The 27,978-nt window shown below is 47.7% G+C and overlaps 2 protein-coding genes across 2 annotated transcripts in view; both read left to right on the top strand.

Annotated features, from left to right (window-relative positions):
* The window catches only part of LOC148116146 (H-2 class II histocompatibility antigen, E-S beta chain-like), a 70,378-nt gene extending 43,256 nt beyond the window's left edge, over positions 1–27,122 (top strand). The window contains exons 5-6 of the mRNA XM_087884951.1: positions 25,424–25,447; positions 26,653–27,122. Coding sequence (XP_087741077.1) covers positions 25,424–25,447; positions 26,653–26,666 — 38 coding nt within the window. The 3' untranslated portion in view covers positions 26,667–27,122. The remainder of the gene's footprint in view (positions 1–25,423; positions 25,448–26,652) is intronic.
* On the top strand, positions 14,440–24,416 carry LOC148116147 (H-2 class II histocompatibility antigen, E-S beta chain-like). The gene is made up of 5 exons (XM_087888283.1): positions 14,440–14,615; positions 15,748–16,038; positions 18,817–19,098; positions 19,255–19,368; positions 24,412–24,416. Exons 1-5 carry the CDS (start codon positions 14,531–14,533, stop codon positions 24,414–24,416), a joined length of 777 nt encoding a protein of 258 aa, XP_087744409.1. The 5' UTR covers positions 14,440–14,530.
* Positions 27,123–27,978: the final 856 nt, after the last annotated feature.

Below are 27,978 nucleotides of genomic sequence, written 5' to 3'. Positions count from 1 at the left end.
AATTTTATTCGTGGCCTTTTCCCTTGCCATATAAATTTAGATGTTATTTTATTCAGCTTTTCAAAAAACGGTTTATCTATTTTAATTGGGGTGACCTGAAACAAATATAAAAATTTAGGTAGAATAGTCATTTTGATGGCTGAAATTCTTCCTAGGAATGAAATGTGTAAATTTTCCCATTTTTCTAAGTCTTTCTTTGTTTGTTCTAGTAATTTGTCATAATTGTTTTCTTTAATTGCTGATATTCTTGTAGATAACCAAATTCCTAGATATTTTTTTTTTTTTGGTTTGGATTTGTATATTATCTATCAAATCTTTTGTTTGGATTTCCGTAAGGTTTTTAACAATTAGCTTCGATTTACTTTTATTGATTTTTAGTCCGGCCACTTCTCCAAATTCTTCTATTTTTTGGAACAAATTAGGTATAGATTCCATAGAATTTTCTGTCAAAAACACTAAGTCATCAGCAAAGGCTTGAACTTTGTATTCTTCTCTATTGATCCTTAAACCTTCAATTCCTTGGTCTTCTCTAATTTTTTTCAACAGGATTTCCAATGATAGAATATATAGTAAGGGGGAAAGTGGACAGCCTTGTCTGACTCCTTTTGTTATATTAAATTTGTCTGTTATGTCATCATTCATAATTATCCTTGCCGATTGCTTGATATAGAGTTCTGCTATAATTTTCCCAAATTTTTCCCCAATTTGCATATTTTGTAGTTTTTCAGTCATAAATTTCCAATTTTGATTATCGAAAGCCTTTTGGGCGTCAAGAAAAACCAACGCTGCCTGCTTTTCCGGGTGTGATTCATAATATTCTAGAGCATTAAGTACTATTCTCATGTTGTTCTTTATTTGGCGTCCCGGCAGAAATCCATTTTGGTCTGGATGTATATATGTATTTAATACTGATTTAATCCTTTCGGCCAAGATTGCTGCAAATATTTTGTAATCGGCATTCAATAATGAAATAGGTCTATAGTTTTGTATTAACTGGAGATCTGTGTCTTCTTTTGGAATGATTGTTATTATGGCTTCTGTCCATGAATTTGGTATTTTGGCTTTCTCCATAGCTTCATTATATAATCGCAACATATTCTCTCCCAATACTTCTTGCATTGTTTTATATATTTCTACCGGTAGCCCGTCGGGACCCGGTGTTTTGTTGTTTTTTTGCTTTTTCAGTACTTCAGCTAATTCTAATTTGGTTATTGGCCTATTGAGAGTTGTTCTTTGTTCTTCTGTGATTTTTGGCATTCCTGATTTCCCTATATACTGTTTTATCTTGTCTTCCTCTATTTTTCCCTGATTATATAAATTCGCATAAAATTTCTTAATGATTTCTTTTTTGGCCTCTTTACTATGTTGAATTTCTCCTTTATCCTCTTTCAATTAGTATATCGTTCTTTTTTCCTGTTCTTTCTTCAGTTTATAGGCTAGCCATCTGCCCATTTTATTTGCGTGTTTGAAATAGTTTTGTTTTGCCATTTTTATTTTTTGGGCTAGTTCTATTTGGTTTATCAAATTCAATTTATGCTTAATCATTTTCCATTCTTCTATTATTGTTTTGTTCTGGGGCTTTTCCTGGAGCTTTTGTTCTATTTGTTTTAGTTCTTTCTCTAATTTATTCAATTGTTTTTTCTTCTCTTTATTCTTTCTCCTCGTATATGCTATTACTAGACCCCTTATATATGCTTTTAAAGTATCCCGTGTGTTTTGTAAAGAGGTTTCCTCTATTTTATTTATCTGAAAAAATATTTTTACTTCCTTTTCTAACATCGAATTAAATTCTTTTTCTTTACATAATCTTTGGTTCATCGTCCATCTCTTACATCTTCTTTCCCCTTTCCAGTTTATGAATAGTGGATTGTGGTCTGCCCATTGGTTTGTGCCTATCTCAATTTTTTCTACTTCTATTTTGATATTTGGGGTCATCCATGCCATGTCCAGTCTTGACCAGGAGTTATGCGGATGGGAGTAAAAGATGTATTGGGCCTCTTCTTCATGTGTTTCCCTCCATACATCTGCCAAGTTTAATTCTTCAGCCATAGTAAAGAATTCTTTTGGAAGTATTTCTTTTTTCTTTTGTTTTCCCCCCCCAGTTTTGTAGTCCTTATTTGCATTTACTATTGCATTATAATCCCCTATTACACAAATATCATCATATTCTAATTCTGCTAATTTTATGTGTAGATCTTTAAAAAAAACCTGTAATTTTTGGTTAGGTGCATAAATCACTACAATTAACATTTTCCTCTTTCCTATTTCTAGTTCTACCATCACCACTCTACCGTGCTCATCGGTATAAACTAATTTAGATTGTATTTTTTCTTTTACGTAAATCACTACTCCTTTTTTCTTGTTTTGGGCCAGAGATGAATATAGTTTTCCTAATTTGGGGTTTTCTAGGATTTTTTAATAATCTTTTTGAATGTGTACTTCTTGCAGACATATCACATCTGCTTCTAGTTTTCGTAATTTTGTGAAAATTTGGTTCCTTTTCTTTGGGGTGTTTCAGCCATTAATATTTTATTTATTTATTTCCAATTTATATACCGCCCTTCTCCCTGAGGACTCAGGGCGGTGTACAGCCAGAATTAAGAACATGAAATACAAATATTAAAAAATTAATATATATATAAATTTGGTCCAAGAATTAAAAATCACAAACCAATTAAAACATTTAAAAATTTCTTCCTAAGCCAGCCCGGCTTGCTGGAAAAAGTGGGTTTTAAGGGCACGGTGGAAGGCACTGAGGTCTTTGATTCTCCTTATCTCTGGGGGTAACTGATTCCAGAGGGTAGGTGTCCCCACAGAGAAGGCCCTCCCCCTGGGGGTCACCAGTCTACATTGATGGCACCCCGAGGAGGCCCTCTCTGTGGGAGCGCACAGGTCGATGGGAGGTTGTCGGTAGCAGCAGGCGGTCTCGAAGATAGCTAGGCCCTATGCCATGGAGCGCTTTAAAGGTGATGACCAACACCTTGAAGCGCACCCGGAAGACCACCGGGGGCCAGTGCAGCTCGCGCAGGAGCGGTGTTATATGTTGCTCCCATCACTACCCGCGCTGCTGCGTTCTGGACCAGTTGGAGCCTCCAGGTGCTCTTCAAGGGGAGCCCCATGTAGAGAGCGTTGCAGTAGTCAAAGCGAGAGGTGACGAGGGCGAAAAGAGTTACCGAAAAGAGTTTAATCTGTTCATCCATTGCCTATCGTATCTGTTTTTTTGTGTTTCTTGTTTCCATCCGTGCCTTAGCTTTTGCACTTTCTCTCTCTTCTCTCTCTTTTTCTTGCCTCTGTCTCATTTCTTTTTCTTGATTTGTTTCTATTGGTTCCTCTTCTTGACTTCTACTATCTGTTTCCTCCTTGCTTTCCTGTTCTTCTTCTAGTCTAAAGTGTGTGTTATGGAATTCTCTTGCCTTTTCTAGAGTGTCTATTTTATATTTTTTGTCTTCCCACGTAATTAAGATCCCCTCTATTGGCAACCATCTGTACATTATCTTATATTTGATCAATAGTTGTGTTAAAAACTGATACTGTTGTCGTAGAATTCTTACTCTTCGGGGTATCTGTTTTAGAATTATAATTTCTTTATCATTATAGATCACTGTTTCTTCTCTAGATTTCTTATTGGCTTCATCTCGGATTTATTTTTTAAAGAATTTGACATGGACTTCTCTTGCCAGTCTGTGTTTTCTTATGTAATTTGTTTGTGTGCGGTAAGTTTCTTCCAATTGTCCTTTTATTTCTTCTGGCTCTTTTTGTGTCATTCCTGCGATAATTTCCACCATCTTCCCTTCTAAATCCTCATTTTTTTCTTCTGGAATGTTTTGAAAACGCAGGAAGTATGAGGCAAAGAGGATATTTTCATGGAGATAATAATATCCAGCTATATAATTTGTTTCTGGATGATATATAAAGGGGATTCAGGGTCTCTCATCTTCAGTGGGGGAGAAACTTTTCCTTCAGGGGATTCTGGCAGTTATGGGGAGCAAAGGGCTGCCCCCCATTGGGCTTCTTTGCCCTTTCCTGAAAAATGCCTCTTTCTGTTGAGGCTGCCTAAAATTGGGGGTTTTGTAGCCACATCACATTTTACACTTTTCCCCCTGAAATCTTCTGATTTTTTGTGTATCTTGTGGATCCTAAAGGGAGAAAAGGGAAAGTGGAAGGAGAAATTTTCTCTCTCCAAATAAAACTTTTTGAAAAGTGATTGAAACACCAAAGAAAATTAGGACAAATATCGGCTTTTCTCTTCTCTTCTCTTCTCTTCTCTTCTCTTCTCTTCTCTTCTCTTCTCTTCTCTTCTCTCCTCTCCTCTCCTCTCCTCTCCTCTCCTCTCCTCTCCTCTCCTCTTTCCTCTTTCTCTTTCTTTTTCTTTCTCTTTCTTTCTTTGCTAGCTTGCTTGATCACCTTCAGGGCTGCCCAGAGGCATTTGGCTCCGTCCTCTCTCCTCTCCTCTATAACCTCCGCATGAAGCCGCTGGGTGAGGCCATCCGTCACCAGGGCTGGAGGTCTCCTCCGTCTGCTGATGTTATAAGGTTTCATCTCCATCTCTGGGGACCCAGGAGATGCTGAGGCTGCCCCCTCGAGGGTCCTGGAGGCTGTGGGGAGAGGGGCTGAGTGGGGATTAGGGGCTTCGGCTGAACCCTGGAAAGGCCAAAGGGCTTTGGGTGTTGGGAGCCCCAAGATGGGAGACTTTAGCCAACTTCCTTCTGGGTGGAGCTGCATTGTCCCAGAGACCCATTTGGCAATTCTGGAGATTCTCCTGGACTCCCGGAGAGCAGGTGGCAGTCACGGCTAGGAGAGTGTCTGTAAGACTTTGGGTTAGTTGTGTCACTTTGGCAAATAAACAAACAAACAAACAAACAAATGTTGTGGTATTAGACCTAATTAAAAATCTGGTTTCATTTTCAACGAGATCCCAAGAATCATCCGACTCGTGCTGCGTCTGTTCTATCCATCTTCTGCGTTATTTCTTTCCTGTTGTGTCTCTCATGTGGCTCCTTCTCCTCCTTCCCTCCAGCCAAGCCCACCGTCTCCATCTCCCCCACCAAGATGGAGCCCTCTTCCCCCAACACCATCCTCCTCTGCACCGCGACCGGCTTTTACCCCGTGGAGATCGAGGTCCAATGGCTGAAGAACGGGCGGCCGGAGGAGGAGGGCGTGGCCTTTGGGGAGGAGCTCCAGAACAGAGACTGGACCTACCAGCTCCAGGTGATGCTGGAGACCCAGCCCCAACGGGGGGATGTCTACACTTGTAAGGTGGGGCATGCCAGCCTGGAGGCCCCCATCACCGTCCAGTGGGGTAAGCCCCTCCCTCCCCTCCCTCCCCTCCTGGTCTGTGGACCCCATCCTGCCCTGAGAAGGGGGAAAAACCCTCCCCATGGGGGGAACCATAATGGAGCCTCCTGGGGGAAGGTGGGCCTGATCCTCCTGCTCAGGTGAGGCTCCTTCTCCTTCCCCAGAGCCCCGTTCCTCCAGCTCTGCCAGGAGCAAACTCTGGACGGGGATCATGGGGGCCGTGATAGGAGTGGCCTTCCTGGCTGTGGGGCTCTTCTCCTACCTGAAGAGCAAGAAAGGTGAGTCTGGGGGGTTGGAGGAGAGGTTGTGGGGAGGGGACCCTCTAGGGGAGGCCTCTCCTCAAGCTTAGCAGGTGGCCAAGAGGGGCCCCTTGGGGAATATTTTTGGCAGCTTCACTTATTTGAGGGGCTATAAGTGAAGATAATGCAAGCTATTATGGGCTATCGATGGGGAGGGGGTCCCCCTGAATCCTCCAGCCCATGAAGGTTTCTGATTGGGTCTTTTTCTCCTTCCAGCAATTCCCATCCAACCTCCTGCAGGTGAGTTTCTCCTCTTCCCCCTCATCTCAACCCCTCCTAAGAGTTTTAGGTGGCTTTTAAAATTCCTTAATTGTTTTAAAAAAAAAAAAAAACTTGCCTGAACAAAATCTCCTGGTTGTGGATAGAGCAGTTTTTTGGATTTTGGGCAACGTTTCTTTACAGAGACGTGAAAAAGTATTGCAATCAAAAACAAAAGCACCCAAAAATGCTAAAATCTTGCCCAGAATTTTTCCATGTTTTGGGAAATTGCCAAAGGGAAGGGAAGGGAAGGGAAGGGAAGGGAAGGAGGGGGCCATTCCTTCCTATTACCCCCTTGGGGGGGGAGCAGCCCAGGTTTAAATTCCCCCACGCATTTTGTAAGCAACCCACCCATTCTGTTAGGCTCAATGTGGAGGGGGGTTCCTGAGGGTATTCAGGCATGAGGAAAATTCCATCTTGTGGCTATTTTAAAAGGGGTGACACCGGGGGTGAAATGCTCCCGGTTCAGACCGGATCGCCCAATCCGGTAGCGATGGTGGCAGGTGGTTGGGAGAACCAATAGCAAAAAGCCCTGCCCCCCCCCATGCCCAGCTGAGCCGCATGATCATCAGAGGCTTTTTCTTTTACTTTTAAAAGCATTTTTTCTACAACATCTTCCGCTGAAAAAATGCTTTTAAAAGTAAAAGAAAAAGCCTCTGATGATCACACGGCTCAGCTGGGATCGTCAGAGGCTTTTCAAAGCATTTTTTTCTGCAACCTCTTCTGCCGATGCTTTCAAAAGTTAAAAAAAAAAGAAGTTGGCCACGCCCACCCAGTCACATTACCCCCCCCCAAGCCACGCCCACAGAACCGGTAGTAACAAATTTTACATTTCTCCCCTGGGTGACACCCATGTTACTATGCACTGCGGTATTATAGGCCACTTCAGCAAATGGCAGGAATCTGCCCAGCTAAATTGCTGATAATTAACATAGCATCTCAGGTATTGTTCTATCATTGCGTTAGCTCGTTCTCTACCTCCGTTCGTCCTCGGGTGGGAGGTGGAGCTGAGTCCTTGAGATGAAACTATCAACTTAATGAACTCCCTCCAAAACTTCGCCCTGAACTGCACCCCACCCTCCGGTCCGAGAGGATCCTTCTTGGCACCCCATACAGACTCCTTTGGGTTCATTAGTTGGAACCTGGACAGGCTCTTCTTCCTGACCCCCCTTCTCCTTGTGAGAATTCCCACGATTTCTGGCCAAGTGAGCCCAGGCTCCCCCCTTTGCTGCCACCCCCATCGTAGCCCCTTCTTCTTTCTTCATATGAAGCATCCCAGTCTTTTCCTCCCTGAAATGGGCGGATTCTCTCTCCATGTGTCCCTGCCTGTCAAACACCCCCCTGCAGTGTGGGTCTGCCTTGGGGGTGGGGGTTGAAAGGGAAGAAGAATATAGTATTTACAGGAAAAGTGTTTCTTTCTTTTCTGATTTTCTTCCCCATCTCTTTTTCTACAGCACTCATGAATTAATCCTGCTCTCCGATGCAAAAGCATATTTTTTATTTAACAGCTGATGACTCTTTGTCCTGTTTGCAACCTGTGAGAAATGGAGGCTGAAGGTGGCAGTTTGGGGGGAGAAGGAGAATGGCAGCCTGGACCTTCTCCTGCTGAGACACACAGAGACCCCAGCTTCCTTTCAGGGCCGCTCTTTCTTGTGAGGGAGGGGTGGAGACCATCTAGACTGTCCCCAGGGATGCTAGGTGGACCTGTCACTCCAGACCCCTCAACTCTCCTGGCTTTGAACCCACAGCAGCTTCATCTACATTATTCTTCCTCCCACTCACTTCCCTTCCCTTCGCTTTGCTATGAAAGAATAAACTTCAGATGTAAGAAAACCCTGGAATCCTCCCTTCCTCTTCCTCCTCTTCCTTTTTGCTGCCCCCGCAGGAGGCTCCTCCCTCCGCTGCCTCTGGATCCACCATCCAGGCTACTTTTGGTCCGAAGCCAGAACTGGTTCAGAAGGAGGGTGGGCAGATCCAGGGAGGCGAAGGGGCAGGACTCCCCTTTCTGCTCAGAGGCCCCCTAGCTCTGCTTCCCCTCAAGCCCCCTTTGGAGGAGCAGAATGGCAGCAGGCACTGTCCTCCCTGAGCGTTTGTGGGGAGCCATTGGGGGGCACCCGAGACTCCTCTACATTCACCCAGCCATTTCAGCCATTTCTCTCCTTCACAACTGGAGGGTCCTGCCCCATTTGGGCACCCAATGGCTCCCTCCCTCTTTGGGGCTCAGATTCAAATGGTAGAGAGTCTCCTGCTATATGGTATAAATGGTGTAAGTTTGAGCAGGAGGTTGGACTAGATGACCTCCAAGGAATCCATCTGAAGCCGTTCCTGGTGCAGAAGACATTGCCACAGAGGGGAAGACCTGCTCTGGGGGAAAAAGGGGGGGAGTTCAATGGGGCAGCCCTAAGTGGAAGACCCCTCCCTTCTCCCCATCACCTCTAGATGCCCCTAGATAGCCCTCCAACTGAGCCTCGCCCCCTCCAGAGGTCATCCAGACTGACTCTGCAGGACTCCAGTGGCCTCAATCCCCGAGGCAGAATTTCCCCTCCCCTTCCTCATCTGGGGTCTTGGGGCCACCACAGGAAAAATAGGTGGGAGTGTGATTGTAGGAATTGTCTGAAATTGTCTGAGAATATTTGGGCTCCTTTGAGCAATGCCTCCCCTTGCAAGACAGAGTGCAAGAACCTGGAGAAGGGACAACACCAAATGTACCAATGGCAGGAGAGGGGAAAAATTAGACCGGACCTCCTTAAGAAGAAAAGAAAATCTTGTGTTGATTCATTGTTTAGGGGAACTGAAACAGCCGTTTCTAAGACGGACAATCAAACTAAGGTGGTTGGTTGTTTCCCAGGAGCAGCTATCAAAGACGTGACTGAGGGGCTTACAGAAATAATGAAGCCCACAGAGTCTGATCCCTTTTTCCTCTTTCATGCTGGGAGGAATGAAAAAGTCCCTGGAAACGATGCCAAGAGACTCGGAGCAGGTGGGCAAGGGAGCCAAAGAGTTGGGGGCACAGGGGGATTTCTCTTCCACTCCCCCAATAAAGGGAACCATCCAAGGAGGGAAGTCAAGCCTGGCTTAGGGGATGGTTCTCTCGAGGGAAATTGGGATTCTTGGACCATGGTCCACAACACCCACATGGGGGGCTTCTGGCAGGGGATGAGCTGCCCCTCAGAAGAACCCAGAAGGTCGGCTTTGGACACCAACCGGCTCGCCTCATCCGAAGGGCTTGAAAGTGAGACCGAAGTGAGAGGGAGACAAAGTTTTAGAAGCAAATTCCAAGCTCAAATCTCAGGGGAATCAACCGAATGGAAAGAAAGAAGGGAAACTCGGAGACAGAGCAGGAGATGTAGAAAGCAAATATGGGGTCAGTCAAAAAGGGACTCAGATGCCTCTGCACGGATGCTCAAAGTACGAGGAATAAATGGGGTGAAGGTGGAGCCCAAAGGCAGGTGTGACATTGTTGCAATCACCAAAACTTCATGGGACGAAACCCAAAATTGGAAGGTGCAACTAAAGAGGTTTAATGCGGAGGAATCAGGCAGCAGCTGTCCAAAGGAAGTGGGAGACACGGACACAAACTTGTAGTTTTATGTAAATAAATGTATTTCACATCTACATTCACAGCAGACAAGATAGTCGGGAATGCCGGGAGATTGTGAGGTAAATCTCAAACAGCATTCTGAGCCCATGGAAGAAAAAGGCGGGAAAAAGGGAAACTCCCCCTTTCCACCCAAAGCAACCAATCAGAGCGCAGATCACCTCATACAGGAGCCCCGCCCTCACTTGACTACAATGGGGTGTTCTGGACCATTGTGCAGTTTCCTCTTCCAGCTCTCAACATTTAATATCTTCACATTTAAAGGGCTCCAAAGAAACAGACCTAATAAAAGAGGTGAAGGTGGAGTTGCACTATGTATATAAAAAATAAACAAACTGATCTAGAAATGCAACAGAAGAAAGAAAAACCTCCTTCAATGCATTTCGGTTGAGATAAAAGGGGAGAAAAGAGGGATGGGGGAATATTCGGAGCCTCCCAACCAACCAGAGGAAACGGATGAAGGTTTTGTTAATTAGCAGAGGCCCGTAGGAAGCTCCCCCACTTTTTTTAGTGCCATTGTAACTTCAAAAGGTCACTAAATGAACCGTCATAAGTCAGGGACTCCTTTCTTCAATGGGCTTTAACTGAGGGAGAAAAGGACTAGAGAGCTATAATGAGGTTGTGGGGGGAAGGGCCCCTTCAGCCGCCTCCAATGGGGCAGAGGACCTTGTGGCTGCCCCACCTGCAGACTCAGCCATGGGGCGGAGGAGGAGGAGGAGGGGAGTCCCTGAGGGAGAATGGAGGCTTGTTGCCTGCTGGATCCTGGCCGGTTCCTCAGTTCCGCTTCGGAGGAGCCCAAAGCTTCAGGCTGGGGAAGCGAAGCCCAAGCGCCTCTGCAGCTCTTGGGGGCTGGAGAAGGAAGGGCTGCTCTGGGTGTGTGTGTGTGTGTGTGTGTGTGTGTGTGTATGAGGGGTGGGGGTGTCAGGAAGAACTCAAGAGAGAATCAAAGTCTTGTGGGGGAGGGGAAAGTTCTGCTTTGATCAGGAGAGCGATGGGATCCCACCAGAGTCTCTCTGGATCTGGGGCCAATTTTGTGAGACTGGCTGTGTCCAAACACACAATTGTGGGGCAGGTTCGGACTCTGCCGCCTCCTTCAGCTGCAGGAGGGGACCCAGTTCTGGCCTGCTGAGGCTGGTGCTGCCCCTCCCCCCATCCCAGGAGAGGATCCAGGCCGCCTCAGGATAGGTGCCCTGTGGGATGTCTGCCTGCTGCAGCTGGGAGAGGGTGGGGGCTCTGATCTGGCATCACCAACCATTAGCTGGTATTTGATCCTCAGCCCTCAACAGCTGGCAGCTGCCCAGCCTCCGATGCCCTCACCCAGCTGAGAGAGATGGGCCTGAGGATGGGAGACCACCAGGAAGCCTCTGGGCTGCTGTAGAGGCTGAAACTCCTCCAAGACAAGGAGGGAGAAGCTCCAGGCCCTCCTCCAACTCCCCTCCCTCAAAAGATTCACTTCCCGTTCCTCTCTCAGCCTTGCCTGATCTCCCCGAAACTCTCCTCCCCTTCCCCCCTTTCTCAGTTCCTGCCGTTTGGAAGACCTCGTGGGAATCCAATTCCCCTTGTCCAGACAAAGGGGAAAAGGTTAAAATGAGTGGGGGTCTCACCTTCCTTGGTCCTTGCCCCCACCTCTAACTACAGTAGCCTTTTAGTCTTTCCCACCTTCCTGAGGCTCAGGGTGCAAGGGAGGAAATTGGGGGTCTCCAAGCCCCTCTTTACGCTCCTCCCCTGGGAGCCCTCCCCCCTTTCCTGCCGGTCTCCGGTGCATGAGGAAGCCGACCCCCAGTCCTGGGTCAAGAGGGAGGAAAGGCTGCCCACGAAGAGCAGGAGGGAAAACTGGGGGTGGGAGGGAGTGGGGAGGGAGCCAGGGGGAAGAGTGAGGGGGAGGGATGAGGAGTGGAGGGCCGAGGGAGGGAGGAGAGTTAGGGGGAGTGAAGAGAGGGAGGGGGAGGGGAAAAGCGAGGGGGGAGAGGGGGGAGGGGAAAGCAAGAGGAGGGAGCGGCAGCGCCACGGAATCCTATTTCTGACTTCCAGACAGTCGAACGTCCGTCCCACCCAATGAAAAATGGAGATTTGTGAGCGTCATCCGTCTCCAGGCAGAGGAGCCTCCGAGGGGTCCTTTGGAGGGGATGGTTCTCGGAGGGGCCGGGGGATGTTCAGCTCTTCAGCCTGGATTTGGCCTTTGTGTCCGCCCATCGAGCCCTTCCGAGGACCCGGGAGAGGCGGAGGTGGGAGTTTGATGGCGCCAAAGGTCTCCTCCTGGCGGGATTTCAGCAGTTGCAAGCAGAGCTGCCTTCCGCAATTGACTGAGGGGGATTTGGTCGATGCCTGACCCTCACCCTGAAGGGCAGGAAAGGGGCGTCTGTGGGGCTGGAGAGGAAGGGGGTCATCTGGTGGAGGAAGGTCTTGTTGGGCCAGGAAGTCTGACCCCTGGGAGATCCACCCTGCCTAGGTAGGTCGAGGTCAGTGGGGAGAAATGTATTGGGGGATTTTTCTGACACCTGGAAATGCAACACACGGGATCCAGAATAACAGAGTTGAGAGGGACCCTGGAGGTCATCCAGTCCAACCCCCTGTTCAAGCAGGAGAGCTTATGCCCTTCTGGTCAAAGGGCTGCCCAGTTTCTCCCTCAAAGCCTCCAGGGATGGAGCAGCCACAACCTCTGGAGGGGAGCCGGCTCTCTAACACCTGCAGGGCAAAGTCTGATCTTGAAGGGCTGGGTGTGATCTGGATGATCCCTTCTTCACATGACGGAGGGATCCAGCCTGTCTGGATAGGTAGGAAGCAGTGGGGAGAAATCTATTTGGAGAGCTTCCTCCCATCAGGAAACGTCATGGGGTCTATCGATGGGGAGGGGGCTCCTCTGACTCCCCCAGCCCAGGAAGGCTCCTGATTGGCTCTTTTTTCTCCTTCCAGCAACTCCCATCCGACCTCCTGCAGGTGAGTTTCTCCTCTTCCTCCCTCACCTGAACCCCTCCCCCAACCCAGTTTCTAAAAACCCTTTAATTCTTCCATTTTCTTTTTTAAAAAAATCATTTCTAAACAGATCGAACCGCCCTCAAACTCTCCCTGCAGGGCCTCCGTGCTCCAAACAAAGGAGAGCCTTGAAATTTCAGCCAGATTTTCCTTGCGCAAAACTCCTCCATGAGGTGCCCTCAAACACCAAAACAGACACACACAAAGCACGAAAACTTCCTCCAGGTTCTGGGAGGCTGCAGGAGGGAGGGAAGGGGGGGAGGATCCCTGTCTTTGGGGGAGGGGGAGGGAGCACTGCAGGTCTCTAAATTGCCCTTCCTGTCCCCCCCTTTTCCTTCGGACATTTCTGGCTCCCCCCTTTGCTGCCTCCCCCATGGCCGCCCCATCTTCCTCCTGCTCAATAGGAAACCTCTGGAAGGAGGGAGGGAGGGAGGCCTCCCCTTTGATTAACCCCCTCATTAAGTCAATTAGGGACAATTTCCCTCTTCTCCCTGGAGCCCCCCTTGGCAGCCTCATGGCTGAACTCAGACCCCCCCTTGGAAGTCCCAGGGGAGGAGATGGGGAGGCATCACCTGAGAACCAATGAATCAGTGCAGCAGCCCCTCCCCCATCTGGAATCGGGGGGGGGGCGGAGGGGGGCTCCATCCCTGGAGGTCTTCAAGAGGTCGGAGAGCCATTTGTCCGGGGTGGGATAAGGGCTCCTGCCTCAGCCAGGGGGGGCTGGACTAGAAGATCTCTAAGGTCCCCTTCAGCCTTTGAGTCTCCCTCTCCCCCTCGGCCCTCCCCCCACCCGAAGCCTTCAGCCCCCCCAGCCCCTCCTGCATAGGGGGAAGGGGGAGAAACCCTGGGACTCTCCTTAAAAGGGGAAGCTGCCGGGGACCCTCCTGGCGCTGGGCTGAACCCCTGATGGGCTCCCCTCCTCCGGTCCTTCAGGGGGATGATTCTCTCCCCCCCCCCGATTCTCTCCCCCCCCCCCCAGCTCACCAGCAGCCCTTCTGGAACTGAAGCCGACCTCTATGCGGTGGGTCAGAAAACCCCACAGCACTTATTGACAACCAGAAGTTTTCCTCTCGGGATTCCTGGACTATCAGGTGGCAAAATTTCTTCCAAAATGTAACTTTCTATATATTTTTCTGCTGAAAGTAGAGATTGTGGTGCATTATGGGAGAAGATGTGGACGTTCTCCGAGGAAAGGAGCGGGAAGCGGAGGAGAAACGGCCGAACTTCATTCCGGGATCTTCATCCGGGGCTGCTTTGCAAGGAAAAGGGGGATCCCGACCCACAGAGAGAAAGGAAGAGGGAGATTCCTACACAACCGGGGTTCAGGGGAGGGAAACCTGAAGGAGCCGGTCCGTCCAGACGTTCTGAGCAAGGGAGACGCGAGTTTCAAGGAGATTCCCCTGTGAAGGGGGGGGGGGGGGCTCGTGAGAGGATCCGGCTGCATTAGGAGGGATCCCTGCAGATCCTGCCTGGACTGTCAGCTGAGGCTTTTCCTGGCTTCCCTTCGGATTGGGGGGAGCGTGTGACCCCCAAGTCCTGGCTGGCTGTGGGGCTGCCCCTCCCCCCTCGTCATCCAGGGCAGCTGCTGGGGGTCCCTCCTCCCCTTCCGAGCCCCGAAGGACCCCTCGAGCTCTGGATCCACTTTGCCCTTCTGGACTCTCCGCAGCTCCACCTTAGGCTCCTTCTGGGCACGGTGGGAACTCAGAGGGCATCTAGTCCACCCTCCAGTCCAGGCGCCCAGAGAAAGGGAGAGTGGAGGAGAATCATGGGGGGGGGGGCAAAAGGAAGAGGACATTCTCCTCCGGAGCTGGCATGAAAGACCCCCCAGATTGCAGCCCCCCAAGACTGAAGGGATCCCCTCCCCCACTTTCTCCGCTTCTCTCTCTGCGCAGAACTATCTCCTGCATCGGGCGAAGTCAAGGGAGGCTCTGCCCGGAGACCGATGACGCTGCAGAAGGGAGGATTCCCATTGGTCCTCCTGCTCTTTGTGGACACGCCCTCTTCCGAAGTCCGAGGAAACCTCCTCCCCCCCTCCAGACCCTCCGATTCCTCCTCTGGGGCTGGGAGCGTCTTTCTCCCCCCTTTGGGGCGCTTGTGGGGAGCCTCCATGGCTTTGGCTGGGCTCCCCCTGATGCTGCTGCTGGGGGCGCTGGCCCGGATCCCCGGGAGCGAAGGGGGGGAGGAGACCCCCGGTGAGGAGGGGGCTGGGCGGGGGAGGAGGGGGCTGGGAAGGGGGAAGGAAGCCTCCAGCAGCCTCGATCTCTGCGTGGTCTCCTCCCCCTTCCTCCCCACAGCCCCCCCAGGAGGACGGAGAGAGACCCTAATCCTAACCCTTCCCCCATGTAGCCAGGTGGGGGTCAAAGCCTCTCCTGTGCCTGGGTGGGAGGGGGCTGCAGGGAAAGAGGAAGGGGAGGAAAAGCGAAAGAGGGAAACTGAGGCATTTGAGCGAAAGTCTTTCGGCTTCTTCAGAAACTTCACTTTTTCTTCTCAATCTCAGATTTGGGGCTTTGGAGGTCAGGCATCCAAAGGGGGGTCAGCCTTTGGGGGGCTTCGGGCCCTTCATGGGGAGACTCTGAATTGGGGGAGGAGACGCAGAACACCCCCACCCCCATAATCCCCCTGGAGGGGAGGGGGAAGAGAGGGAGGAGGATGTTGGGGGCTTGAGTTGCTCCTCGGAAACTGGCTCCCTTTTGTGAAGCGGGCGGGAGACCCTCCCTTTGAGAGGCTCTTTTTGGGGAGGGGGAGAGGAAAGAGGGGTGATCGTCCACAGTCCCCCAAAGGGAGGGAGCTGGGCTGAAGATTCGGGGGAAGGAGAAAAGGGGAGGGAAAGACGGAGGGAAGGTGGGGGTTGAAGGGCTGGGAGACCCCAGGAGAGTCGGTCTAGATGTCCTCATTGTGGCCCCTCCCCAGATCCCCTCCCAAAGGTAGAGAGAGCGGGGGGGGGGTGGACGTTACTTACCCTCCAGCCGTCCCCCCCCTCCTTCCTGCCCCTTGAGATCCAACCTTCCCTGCAGAGACTGAATGGGATTGCAGGACCGGTTGAGCTTCTGGCTGCCTTTTCCCACCCTGGGAGGATGGAGGAGGTCCCTTCCCCCCTCCCCCTCTTTCTTTCCTCTCCCCCTCCAGACCCCCCAGGAAGTCTGCCTTCCTCTCTGAGACTGAGAATTCCCCCTCCCTCCTCCAGGGGGCATCTTCCACCAGTACCTCAAAGGAAGGTCCCCTGCCCCGCCCCCTTCCTGCATAGACCCCCCTTCTCTACTAGCTGCTGGGAACGATGGGCCCTGGAGTCCGTCCTGATGGCCTTCCTCCTCCTCCGCCTCGCAGCCCATTTCCTGCACCAGGTGAAGGCCGTGTGCCGCTTCTTCAACGGGACGCAGCGGGTGAGATACCTGGAGAAGGGCATCTACGACCGGCAGGAGACCGATTACTTCGACAGCGACCTCGGGAAATACGTGGCTGTCAGTCCGTTGGGGCAGCCCGATGTGGACAGGTGGAACAGAGACAAGGTCACCCTGCAGTACAAGAAGGCCTCCGTGGATCGCTTCTGCCGGTACAACTACCGGGTGTACAGCTACCAGGCGGCCAAGGCGGAGGAGCGCGGGATTGGCCGGAGAGGTGAGTCTGGGAGGGAGGGAGGGGGGCTCTTCCCTGGGAGGAGGATGCCAGGACCCCCCCCCCCTTCATTTCACTCCTTAGGATCCTCCGGATGAAGGTTTTACTTCATCCCTTCATCCTTATTTGGACCAAGATGCCCTTCGCACCGTTACTCATGCGCTGGTCACCTCCTGTCTCGACTACTGCAACGCTCTCTACCTAGGGCTGCCCATGGAAACCCCTCGGAGGCTTCAACTGGTGCAGAATGCGGCCACGCGGGTTGTGATGGGAGAGTCCCGACACTCCCATGTCACACCCCTCCTGCGTGGCCTGCGTTGGCTACCGGTTGCCCTTCGGCTGAGGTTCAAGGTGCTGGTTATCGCCTATAACGCCCTTCATGGCTTAGGTCCGGGATATTTGTCGGACCCCCTGCAGCCACCAACCGTCTCCCACAGAGAGGGCCTCCTCAGGGTGCCGTCGGCCAGACAGTGTCGGCTGGCGACTCCCAGGGGGAGAGCTTTCTCTGTGGGCGCACCCACCCTTTGGAACTAACTTCCGTGGGAGCTCCGGACGGCCCCTGGCCTTCGCTCGTTTCGCCGAGAGTTGAAGACCTGGTTATTTCGTAGCCTGGACTGATGAGGGGGGGTTTTCTTAATAGTTTTTAAACTGATTTTAAATTGTATTGATTCGGATTTTTAATTTTATATTGTATTAATGTTGTTGTGTATTTTACTGTTGTGAGCCGCCCTGAGTCCACTGGAGATAGGGCGGCATATAAATTGCATTAAACTTAAACTTAAACTTTACTCCTCATTTATTTATTCTGCATTCTCAGATTTACAAAATCCTCCTTTTCTTCCCAGGATCCAAACTCTCCTCCTGCCTGGAATCTGGGATCCCTTGGATTCATTTCCCCCCGCCAGGAAAATCCATCCAAATATGTTATTTTGGGGGGTGGGGTGGGGGTGAATCCAGCAAGGTCTCTTTCTCTCTCTCTCCTGCTCAATACACACACTTCTTCACTTAACAACCATTCATTTAGTGACCATTGAAATTTACAACAGCAGTGGAAAAAAATGACCTATGACCCTTTTTCACACTTACGACCGACTTGCAGCCTCCCCAGGGTCACGTGGTCCAAATCCAGGTGCTTGGAAACAGACTCGTACTTGTGACGGACACAGCGTCCCAGGGTCACATGATCCCCCTTTGCGACCTTCTGATAAGCAAAGTCCCTGGGGAAGCCGGATTCACTTAACAACCCTGTTACTCATTTAACAACTGCAGTGATTCACTTAATGACTGTGGCAAGAAAGGTCGTAACATGGGGCAACATTCATTGAACAAAGGTTTCACTTAGCAACAGAAATCTTGGGCTCAATTGTGGTCCTAAATCGAGGACTCCCTGTATCTACATATATATTTCTCTCTATCCCTGATTCATTTCTATCCTATTCAGGAACCTCCCGTCTCCCTCCCTCTTCCCACCCAGAAGCCCCTCCCTCTCCTCCTCTGCTCCAGAAATGCTGCTTTTGGCACTTTGGGATAAAACCTCATTTTTCACCCAAAATAAAAAAAGAATTAGTGGACAATTTTTCACCTGTCAACCCCTTTCTATGGATCTCCTGCTTTTTTGGGGGGGGGGCTTTCTTCATTCAGAGCAGAGATGAAATACTCCCGGTTCGGACCAGATCACCCGATCCAGTAGCGATGGCAGTGGGTGGTTCAGAGAACCGGTAGCAAAAATCCCTGCGGGGCCCCCCCACCATGCCCAGCTGAGCCGCACAATCATCAGAGGCTTTTTTTTACTTTTAAAAGCATTTTTTTCTACAACCTCTTCCGATGAAAAAATGCTTTGAAAAGTTTTTTTAAAAAAAAGTTGGCCACGCCCACCCAGTCACATTCCCCCCCCCAACCAAGCCACGCCCACAGAACCGGTGGTAACAAATTTTACATTTCACCTCTGACTTCAGCAAGAAATACAGTAACGGAGCTCCCTTTATATACCTTGCTGGGCCGGGAGCTGACCAATTACAATTGACCCATTGTCTTTTAAACTTCCCGCCAAAACCATATACATTACAGATTTAAAATCTGATCCTTCCATTTTCTTGCTAAAAGACTTTTTCTCATCCAAAATTTGCATTTCTTGTTTTTTTAAAAAAGGCCATTTTCAGTTTGTAAAGCCTTCTCTTCTCTTCTCTTCTCTTCTCTTCTCTTCTCTTCTCTTCTCTTCTCTTCTCTTCTCTTCTCTTCTCTTCTCTTCTCTTCTCCTCTCCTCTCCTCTCCTCTCCTCTCCTCTTTCTCTTTCTTTCTTTCTTTGCTAGCTCGGCTGATCACCTTCAGGGTTGCTCAGAGGCATTTGGCTCCGTCCTCTCTCCTGTCCTCCAGGAAAGAAATAACGCAGAAGACGGGAAGGACAGACTCAGCACGAGTCGGATGATTCTTGGGATCTCATTGAAAATGAAACCACACTTTTAATTAGGTGTAATACCACAACATTTGTTTGTTTGTTTAGTAAACTTATTTATTAAATTTATTTCCCAAAGTGGCCACAACTAACCCAAAGTCTCACAGACTCTCTCCTAGCCGTGACTGCCCCCTGCTCTCCGGGAGTCCAGGAGAATCTCCAGAATTGCCAACTGGGTCTCTGGGACGATGCAGCTCCACCCAGAAGGAAGTTGGCTAAAGTCCCCCATCTTGGGGCTCCCAACACCCAAAGCCCTTTGGCCTTTCCAGGGTTCAGCCGAAGCCTCCTGTTGTGTCTCTCATGTGGCTCCTTCTCCTCCTTCCCTCCAGCCAAGCCCACCGTCACCATCTCCCCCACCAAGATGGAGCCCTCTTCCCCCAACACCATCCTCCTCTGCACCGCGACCGGCTTTTACCCCGTGGAGATCGAGATCCAGTGGCTGAAGAACGGGCGGCCGGAGGAGGAGGGCGTGGCCTTTGGGGAGGAGCTCCAGAACGGAGACTGGACCTACCAGCTCCAGGTGATGCTGGAGACCCAGCCCCAACGGGGGGACGTCTACGCTTGCAAGGTGGGGCATGCCAGCCTGGAGGCCCCCATCACCGTCCAGTGGGGTAAGTCCCTCCCCTCCCTCCCCTCCTGCTCTGGGGACCCCATCCTGCCCTGAGAAGGCAGAGAGACCCACCCCATGGGGAGAGCTGGAATGGAGCCTCCTGGGGGAAGGTGGGCCTGATCCTCCTGCTCAGGTGAGGCTCCTTCTCCTTCCCCAGAGCCCCGTTCCTCCAGCTCTGCCAGGAGCAAACTCTGGACGGGGATCATGGGGGCCGTGATAGGAGTGGCCTTCCTGGCTGTGGGGCTCTTCTCCTACCTGAAGAGCAAGAAAGGTGAGTCTGGGGGGCTGGAGGAGAGGTGGTGGGGAGGGGACTGTTGCAATATTTTCAGGATCAGACTCAATAATAATAATAAGAGTTAATAATAAGAATAATAATAATAATAAATATAATAATATATTTCTCTTTAATTATAATAGGCATTCTATATTCACTGAATATTCACAGATAGAAGCAAAAGAAAATGGTGAAGGTGGCTCCTTATATATACAAAGGGTGGAGCCAAGAGTGGGAGTGGTGAATTATGAATACATTAAGAATCAAAGAATAAGTTAACCCCTGATATCCCATATATACATTATTTACACATTAGGGAATAAGGCATTTACATCTGACAAATCCCCCTCTAAATGCCGGTTCGCTATGCAACACCAATTACATTCAGATTCAGGACAATATAAGACATACAATTTGGAAGTTAAGTATTTGTGCTGTTTAGAAGGTAAAGGCTTCGTCAATATGTCAGCTAATTGTTCAGAGGTATCACAATGCACTGCTTTGATAAATCCATCTTGAGACAATTGTCTCACATGCTTAAATTTTATATCTATATGCCTGGATCTTTGTCCAATGGCATCGGATCTAGATATTTCAATGGCCGCTTTATTGTCTTCATGCATAACAAAAGGCAAAGCAGGTTTTTTCCAAACATCTGAAATTAAATCATTAAACCATACAAGGTTATTTGCAGCTTTGGATAAACAAACATATTCCGCTTCTGTGGTTGAAGTGGCTACCAGTTCTTGTTTACCAGTGTACCAGTAAACTGGACAGTCATTTAACAGAAAAATATAACCAGAAGTACTTTTTCTGCATGATATATCTCCAGCCCAATCCGCATCTGCGTAACATGTAAGTTTTGGTTCTTTATTATCACTAGGTTCTAATACTAGGCAAAAGTCTAATGTACTTTTCAGATATCTTAAAATTCTTTTGACAGCTTCCCAGTGATACACTGTTGGTTTGCTAACGTGCCTTGATAATAAATTGAGTGGTAATGCAATATCTGGCCTAGTCCAATTAGATATATAAAGAAGTGAACCTATGACTGATCTATAAAATGTATTATCCTTGAATTCAGGGGAAGATTCATCAGTATTTCTAAGGAAATCAGTTTGCATAGGAGTGTCACAGGGTTTGGCATTGTTTAAATTGCATTTGTTTAGAAGTTCAATAATCTTATCTTTCTGAGTAAGTTTGAATCCCCTTTTAGTTTTGTTAATTTGTACACCAAGGTATTTGTTTACTTTACCTAGAGATTTCAACGAGAAATGTTCATTTAGCTTGTTTACAAAGATTTCTCTTCTCTCTTTGTGTTTTCCTATATATAAAATATCATCTACATAAATCAATACAAATTCAATGTGATCATCACTCTTTTTGACAAAGAAACAGTTATCAGCAGTGGTAGCGTTGAAATCCATGGTCTTAAGTACTTTTACCAAGCAATCGTACCATCTTTTGCCAGATTGCTTTAATCCGTATAGACTCTTGTTCAATAGCCAAATTTCATTTTTATTAGTGTATTGACTGTGAGGTGCTCTTACATATATTTCCTTATCTAGTTTTGCGTGTAGATACGCAGTCTGTATGTCATATTGAAATACATCAAGATTGAGTGCGGATGCTACTACTAGAGCTGTTTTAACACTCTCTGTTCTTACTGTGGGGGAGTACGTGTCAGTATAGTCCTCCGGATATTTTTGTGCATAACCTTGTGCAACCAATCTAGCTTTGTATAGGGTATTGCCTCCTTCTAGGTTCTTAATTTTATAAATCCACCTGGTACCAATAATTGTTTTATCTTTAGGTGCAATCGCAGGTGTGAATACATTTAATCCTTGCAAACTTTCCATCTCTTTTTTCATAGCTAGTTCCCATTTTTCCTTTTCTTCACGAGGGAGTTTTAATACTTCCTCATATGTATTAGGTGTTATTTGTTCACCATCCATATGCATTATGTAATCTCTGTATTTATTTGGTATTTGATTTCTGTTGTTCCTAATAGCTCTTTCAGGTTTGCTATGGTAGTCATGCAAATATCTTGCTTCCTTTTTTGTTAATGTGTCTGTCTTTATTTTGTGTTGACTATTTGTCCATGTTTTGGTTTTGTTTTTATTTTTGTTGATATTTTGATTTTCTATTGTCCCTTCCTCACGAGATTTTGTATCTTTGCATTTATTTGGAAATATTTCATTAAGATGTAATTTAGACCAGTTGGCCTGTTCATGGAACACAGCTGTTCTGGAAACTATAAATTTGTTATTATTATCAATGAATCTGTACCCTTTGGTGCCAGTTTCATATCCCATAAATCTTAGTCTTCTGGATACGTTTTCTCCCTTTCTTCTCAACTGTTTAGGTATGTGTACGTCTGCAGTGACCCCAAATATGTGCATGTGTGCTAATTTTGGTTTCCTATTATACATCACCTCATATGGTGTCTTATTCACAATACTGGACCAGGTTCTATTTTGAGTGTAATTTGAATAATGTAAGGCTTCTGACCAAAATTGTTTGCCTAAACCAGCATCCTCTAATGTGCACCTAATCATGGTTTGTAATGTGGAATTCTTTCTCTCTGCAATCCCGTTCTGGAACGCAGAAAATGGACTAGACGTGTAATGTAGCATTCCTCTATCCTTTAACCATTGGGAGAATTCTTTAGACATGAATTCACATCCCCTATCTGTCATAATTTGTTTTATTCTGATATTATGTTGTGTTTCTATGCGTTTGTAAAATTCCTTAAATTTTTGAAAGGTTTCATCCTTGTGTTTTAATGTGTAAACAAAACCATAGCGACTGTAATCGTCTACTATTGTTAGGAAGTAACGTTTTCTATAAGTGATTGATGGAGTTAATGGGCCAACTAAGTCCATGTGTACTAAGTCAAAAATTTTGTTAGTTGATCTGGTGGATTTTTTTGGCCTGGGACTAGTTTTTAGTTTAGTAGATTTACATACTGAGCATTCCAAATAATTTTCACAATTTTTAATTTTGACACCTTCTGCGTGTTCAGTCATTTTTTGTACTACAGGAAAACTTGCATGTCCTAACTTCCTATGTAAGATGTGAGCACACTCGTCATGAATTGGTTTACCTATTTTTGGTTTCTTCTCATTGTGTGTATCTGTGTGATCATGAGATATTTTACATTCATCATTGTCACTGTTACTAATATTTTCATCATCTGCCTCAATACAATCTTCCATATTTGAATCAATGTTATGTAACCATCTTTCTTTTGTTATCAGATAGGGTAGGCCTCCTTTAATCATCACAGTGCCTACATTTGTTTTATTCTTCTCTAAAGTTGCTTTTCCCTTTGAGAAAACTATATTGATGTCAGAATCTCTGCTTAGTTTTATGGCACTTAGTATGTTATGAGGTATTTCTGGTATTAACAATACCCCCTCTATTTTTCCTAGACCAGGCAAGGTCACATTCCCTCTGCCTAATACTTGAACTTTTTCTTGATTAGCTACCTTTATTACAAACTTATCTTCTGTAAATGAAGACAATATATTTTTGTTATTAGTGGTGTGATTAGTTGCCCCAGAATCAATAAGCCAATTATTGTTCTCATTTTGTTGCGTTTTAGTGCTGTCTTGTTTATTTAGTCCATTCAGTGAACCAGATTTTCTCTCTTTTGAATTTTCTCTGCCCCCTCTACTTTCTCTGTAATTTGGTGGGCTTCTATATTTATGTCTATCTGTTGAAGACTGTCTATAATTGTATTTATTCCTATATTCTGACCTATGTCTTTCCTTTGGAATTTTGGGACAATCTCTTCTATTGTGTTCCCTGGACCCACAATTGTGGCATTTAAAAGTTTCATTATATTTTTCTTGGAAAGCTACCTTCCTAAAAGATTTGTGTTCTGTGTGATTGCTATAACGATTTTTTCTTGAATTGTCTTCTGCTATCAATTTGTTAGATAGACTTTCTATTGATAAATATCCTAGATTGATGGTGTCTAAGTGTGACATAAAACTATCCCATGATGAATCAAGTGAGTTGATAATAACACTTTTCATTGTTTGATCTGAAATCACTTCCCCCCTCAAATGCAGCTCAGCTCTTATTTTGTTTAAAGATATTAAATGCTCACTTATGGAAACCCCTGGTTTTACTCTGGAAGAAAAGAAGTCCTTAGACATTCTTGTGGTGGTAGCTACACTATCGCTGTGAAACAAATTAAACATGCATTGAATTATTTCTGAAACAGTTAGATTTGGTTTGATGCTATGATACATTGCAGGAGACACGCTAGATATTATTAAGAAAAATGCCTTATGGTGTAAACAATCTATTTTTAAAGTCCAAGGTCTTCTTGGGGGACTAGTGATAAAAAATAGTAAATTTTCTTTCATAAAGACAACCTGGAGCTGTTGATACCATTCTTGCAAATTAATGCCATCAACCCTAAGTTTTGGGAAGTCACTGGGTAAGTTACCCACATTATTTTGTCCATTACTTACAACCTGAGGTAGTCCGTGGTCTCGCAAGTGTAGGAAATTGCAAAACGGCATAGGGATGCTCGCAACGAGTCTGCGCGGTTCTCTGGCCAGTTCAAGTCTTTCCGGACCGTCTACGTAGTTTCGCACATGCGCGTTGTTCATTTCTTCTTTGACGTCGTCGTGGAAGGTTCTCTCCATTGTAGCTCGCTCGCTCCGCTCCTCTTCAGACGAGTCGGTCTCTGGCTCGGACTTATGAGTTCTGATGGCGGCGACTGTTCTTCTCTTTCTTTTGGGTGCGTTGGCACTTGCTTCGGTCTGCGGTGTAGGGCGGAATCGACATGGCTCTCTGGGCTCGGGCGTCGTCGCTCTCGAAGTCAGGATGGGAGCGTGCAGGTCTTGAAGTATCGGCTTGTTCGCTTGCTTCTTCGTTGGCACTTTGGAAATTTTTAATTTTGGCCCAAATGCAGCAAAAAGCGTCTTCATTGCTGACTTTACTTGGGATTTCGTTAAGTCGTCTTCACTTTCTGATTCTGGCTCTTCCGAAGAGTTTGAATCCTCCTTTTTACTTTCGTAGTCTGATAACGTTTTTCGCGCCAGAAATTTTGAACTGAGCATTTTGATTGGCTCTGCTTCGCTCACTTTGGAGGCTTGTTGAAACCAAGATGGCTGCCATTCAAAATTTCGCGCGGGATCACATTTTTTCTTTTTCATAACGACTTTCTCTGTAGTCATATCACTCACAGTTTTTTGGTCTTTGGGTTTCTCTTTAGCGATGTTTTTCTCTCTCACTGCTCCGCTGTTCTTCAGCATTTCTTGGAGGTTCGCGATGAGGCTTTCATCATTCTTCTGGTTTTTTAATAACTTCAATATCTCTGACCTGAGTTCGTTATTTTCTATTTCGATTTCCTCCTGGCCATCATTTTCATTTATTAATTCTTCTTCTTCAGTGGTGTATTCTCCGGATTCTCTCGAAATCGCGTTTGTGGATTCGTTGATTATTTCTTGTTCAGTTTCTATTTCTTTGCTGTAGGCCCTGGTGTTGGGCCTATCTTTCTTAGACATTTTTAGGTATTTATTGAGTCAATTAACCATCCTCTGCTACCAGTTTGTTGCAATATTTTCAGGATCAGACTCAATAATAATAATAAGAGTTAGAGGTTTAAATATATTTCTCTTTAATTATAATAGGCATTCTATATTCACTGAATATTCACAGATAGAAGCAAAAGAAAATGGTGAAGGTGGCTCCTTATATATACAAAGGGTGGAGCCAAGAGTGGGAGTGGTGAATTATGAATACATTAAGAATCAAAGAATAAGTTAACCTCTGATATCCCATATATACATTATTTACACATTAGGGAATAAGGCATTTACATCTGACAGGGACCCTCTAGGGGAGGCCTCTCCTCAAGCTTAGCAGGTGGCCAAGAGGGCCCCCTGGAGGAATATTTTTGGGAACTTCTGTTCTTGGAGGGGCTATAAGTGAAGATCACACAACCTATTATGGGCTATCAATGGGGAGGGGGTCCCGCTGAGTCCTCCAGCCCATGAAGGGTTCTGATTGTGCCTTTTTCTCCTTCCAGCAACTCCCATCCAACCTCCTGCAGGTGAGTTTCTCCTCTTCTTCCCTCATCTCAACCTCTCCTACAAATTATCCTTAATTGTTCCTTTTTTAACAAAAAACAATTTTTGGATTTTGGGCAGCTTTTCCTTACAGAGACCTGAAAAAGTATTGCAATCAAAAACAAAAGCAGACACAAACGCTAAAATCTTGCCCAGAATTTTTCCAAGTATTGGGAAATTGCAAAAGAGGAGAGTGTCAGGGTTCTGACGGATGCCCTCATTAAATCATGAGCCTCGAGCCAAGCTTCCAAAGAAATCCAGTTATTTATTAGGAGCTTCATGTCCGCACGTTCCCAAGTGAAGACAGCTGTGACCCTACATAATTTACGCCCCAATCATGACCTTGCTTCCCCCCTCTCCCAAGGGTGTGTCATCAATCACATCTGCCAACGGAGCAATTTTGCGGGTTGTAGAGATCCCTCCCCTCCAACCGCTGTGGGTAACCCTGGGATGCAGCCTTGAGAGAGATAAGTCTGGAATGTGCATCTGTCTTTGGCTGCCATGCCGTTTCATCAGTTTCTCATCCCCTTTGCTTACGGCAACTCGAGAGCAGGCCAGGGATGATTTGCCACTTGACATTCGGCTCCCCTCACTTCCTGAAGAATTTTTTCAGGAAATTTTTTTCCAGAATTTTTCCAGGTTTTGGGAAATTGCCAAAGGGAAGGGAAGGAGGGGGCCATTCCTTCCCGTTCCCCCCTTGGGGAGGGAGAACCCCAGGTTTATATTCCCACACGCATTTTGTAAGCAACCCACCCATTCGGTTAGGCTCACTGTGGAGGCGGGTAACTGAATCCCACCTCTGCACTGGGGTATTGGAGGCCACTTCAGCAAATGGCAGGAGAACTGCCCAGCTAAATTGCTGATAATTAACAGAGCATCTCAGGCAGGGGAGGGGTCTACTTACCTTTACTACCGGTTCGCAACGGGATTGCGTGCGCTTGCTTGCTTCGCTCACATGTACGCCTTGCTTCTGCGCATGTGCAGATCGCCGATGACAACATCTGGGGCGGTGGGCGGGGCCTCCCTGAAATGGGCAGATTCTCCCTCTTATCTGTCCCTGCCTGTCAACCACCCCCCTGCAGTGTAGGCCTGCCTTCTGGGTGGGAGCTGAAAAGGAAGAAAAGTATGTTATTTACAGTAAAAGTGTCTCTTTATATTCTGATTTTCTTCCCCATCTCTTTTTCTGCAGCACTCATGAATTAATCCTGCTCTCCGATGCAAAAGGATTATTTTTTCTTTAGTCACTGATGACTCTTTGTCCTGTTTGCAACCTCTGAGAAATGGAGGCTGAAGGTGGCAGTTTGGGGGGAGGAGGAGAATGGCAGCCTGGATTTTCTCCTGCTGAGACACACATAGACCCCGGCTTCCTTTCAGGGCTCTCTTTCTTGTTAGAGAGGGGTGGAGACCATCCAGACTGTCCCCAGGGACACTGGGCTGATCTGTCAGTCTAGCCCCCTCATCTCTCCTGGCTTTGAACCCACAGCAGCTTCATCTACATTATTCTTCCCCCGAATCACTTCCCTTCCCTTCGCTTTGCTATAAAAGAATAAACTTCAGATGTAAGAAAACCCTGGAATCCTCCCTTCCTTCCTCTTCCTCCTCTTCCTTTTTGCTGCCCCCGCAGGAGGCTCCTCCCTCCGCTGCCTCTGGATCCACCATCCAGGCTACTTTTGGTCCGAAGCCAGAACGGGTTCAGGAGGAGGGTGGGCAGATCCAGGGAGGTGAAGGGGCAGGACCCCCCTTTCTGCTCAGAGGCCCCCTTGCTCTGCTTCCCCTCAAGTCCCCTTTGGAGGAGCAGAATGGCAGCAGGCACGGTCCTCCCTGAGGATTTGTGGGGAGCCATTGGGGGGCATCCGAGACTCCCCTACATTCACCTAGCCATTTCAGCCATTTCTCTCCTCCACAATTTTAGGGTTGTGCCATTTTGGCACCCAACGCCTCCCTCCCTCCCTCCCTCTTTGGGGCTCAGATTCAGTATAGGTCCGTGATGGCAAACCTATGGCACGTGTGCTGGAAGTGGCACGCAGAGCCATTTCACCTGGTATGCCAGGCGTCGCCCATTCCTCTTCTGGGTTTCTGGCACACGCATGTGCATCATCCTGATTGTCGCGCACGCATGCGTGCCAGTAAACAGAAGACTAGCTGGCCGGAGCACATGCGTGCCCCAGGACATCCACCCCCTTGCCAGCCAGGATCACTGCCCCAGTCGCTCCCCTGTACCCGCTCGCCTGCCTGCCTACCTTGTCATCGACACTGCGAGGAAAGGCCCCGAAGCTGCACTGCCTGGGATCCCCATGCGCTGCCGCAGAGAGGAAGGGAAGCCCCAGCCTAGTGGGCAGCTCTGCTCCTTTTCTTCTTCTGGGTTCCGGCGTGCCCTCTCACCCCTCTCAGCCAGGAGAAGCGGAAGCGAGCTGCCTCCAGGAAGACCGGAGGAGAGCGCGGTAAGCGGTAAGAGGCGTGCCGGCTGGAAAGCAGTCATGCTCCCTTGGAAGAAGTGGCAGAGGAGGGTTGCACC

Source organism: Pantherophis guttatus, chromosome 2, assembly GCF_059756535.1.
Source record: "Pantherophis guttatus breed Tessera chromosome 2, ASM5975653v1, whole genome shotgun sequence".
Lineage (NCBI taxonomy): Eukaryota > Metazoa > Chordata > Lepidosauria > Squamata > Colubridae > Pantherophis > Pantherophis guttatus.
The sequence above is the reverse complement of the archived record's forward strand: the minus strand, read 5'-3'. Positions and strand labels throughout refer to the sequence as shown.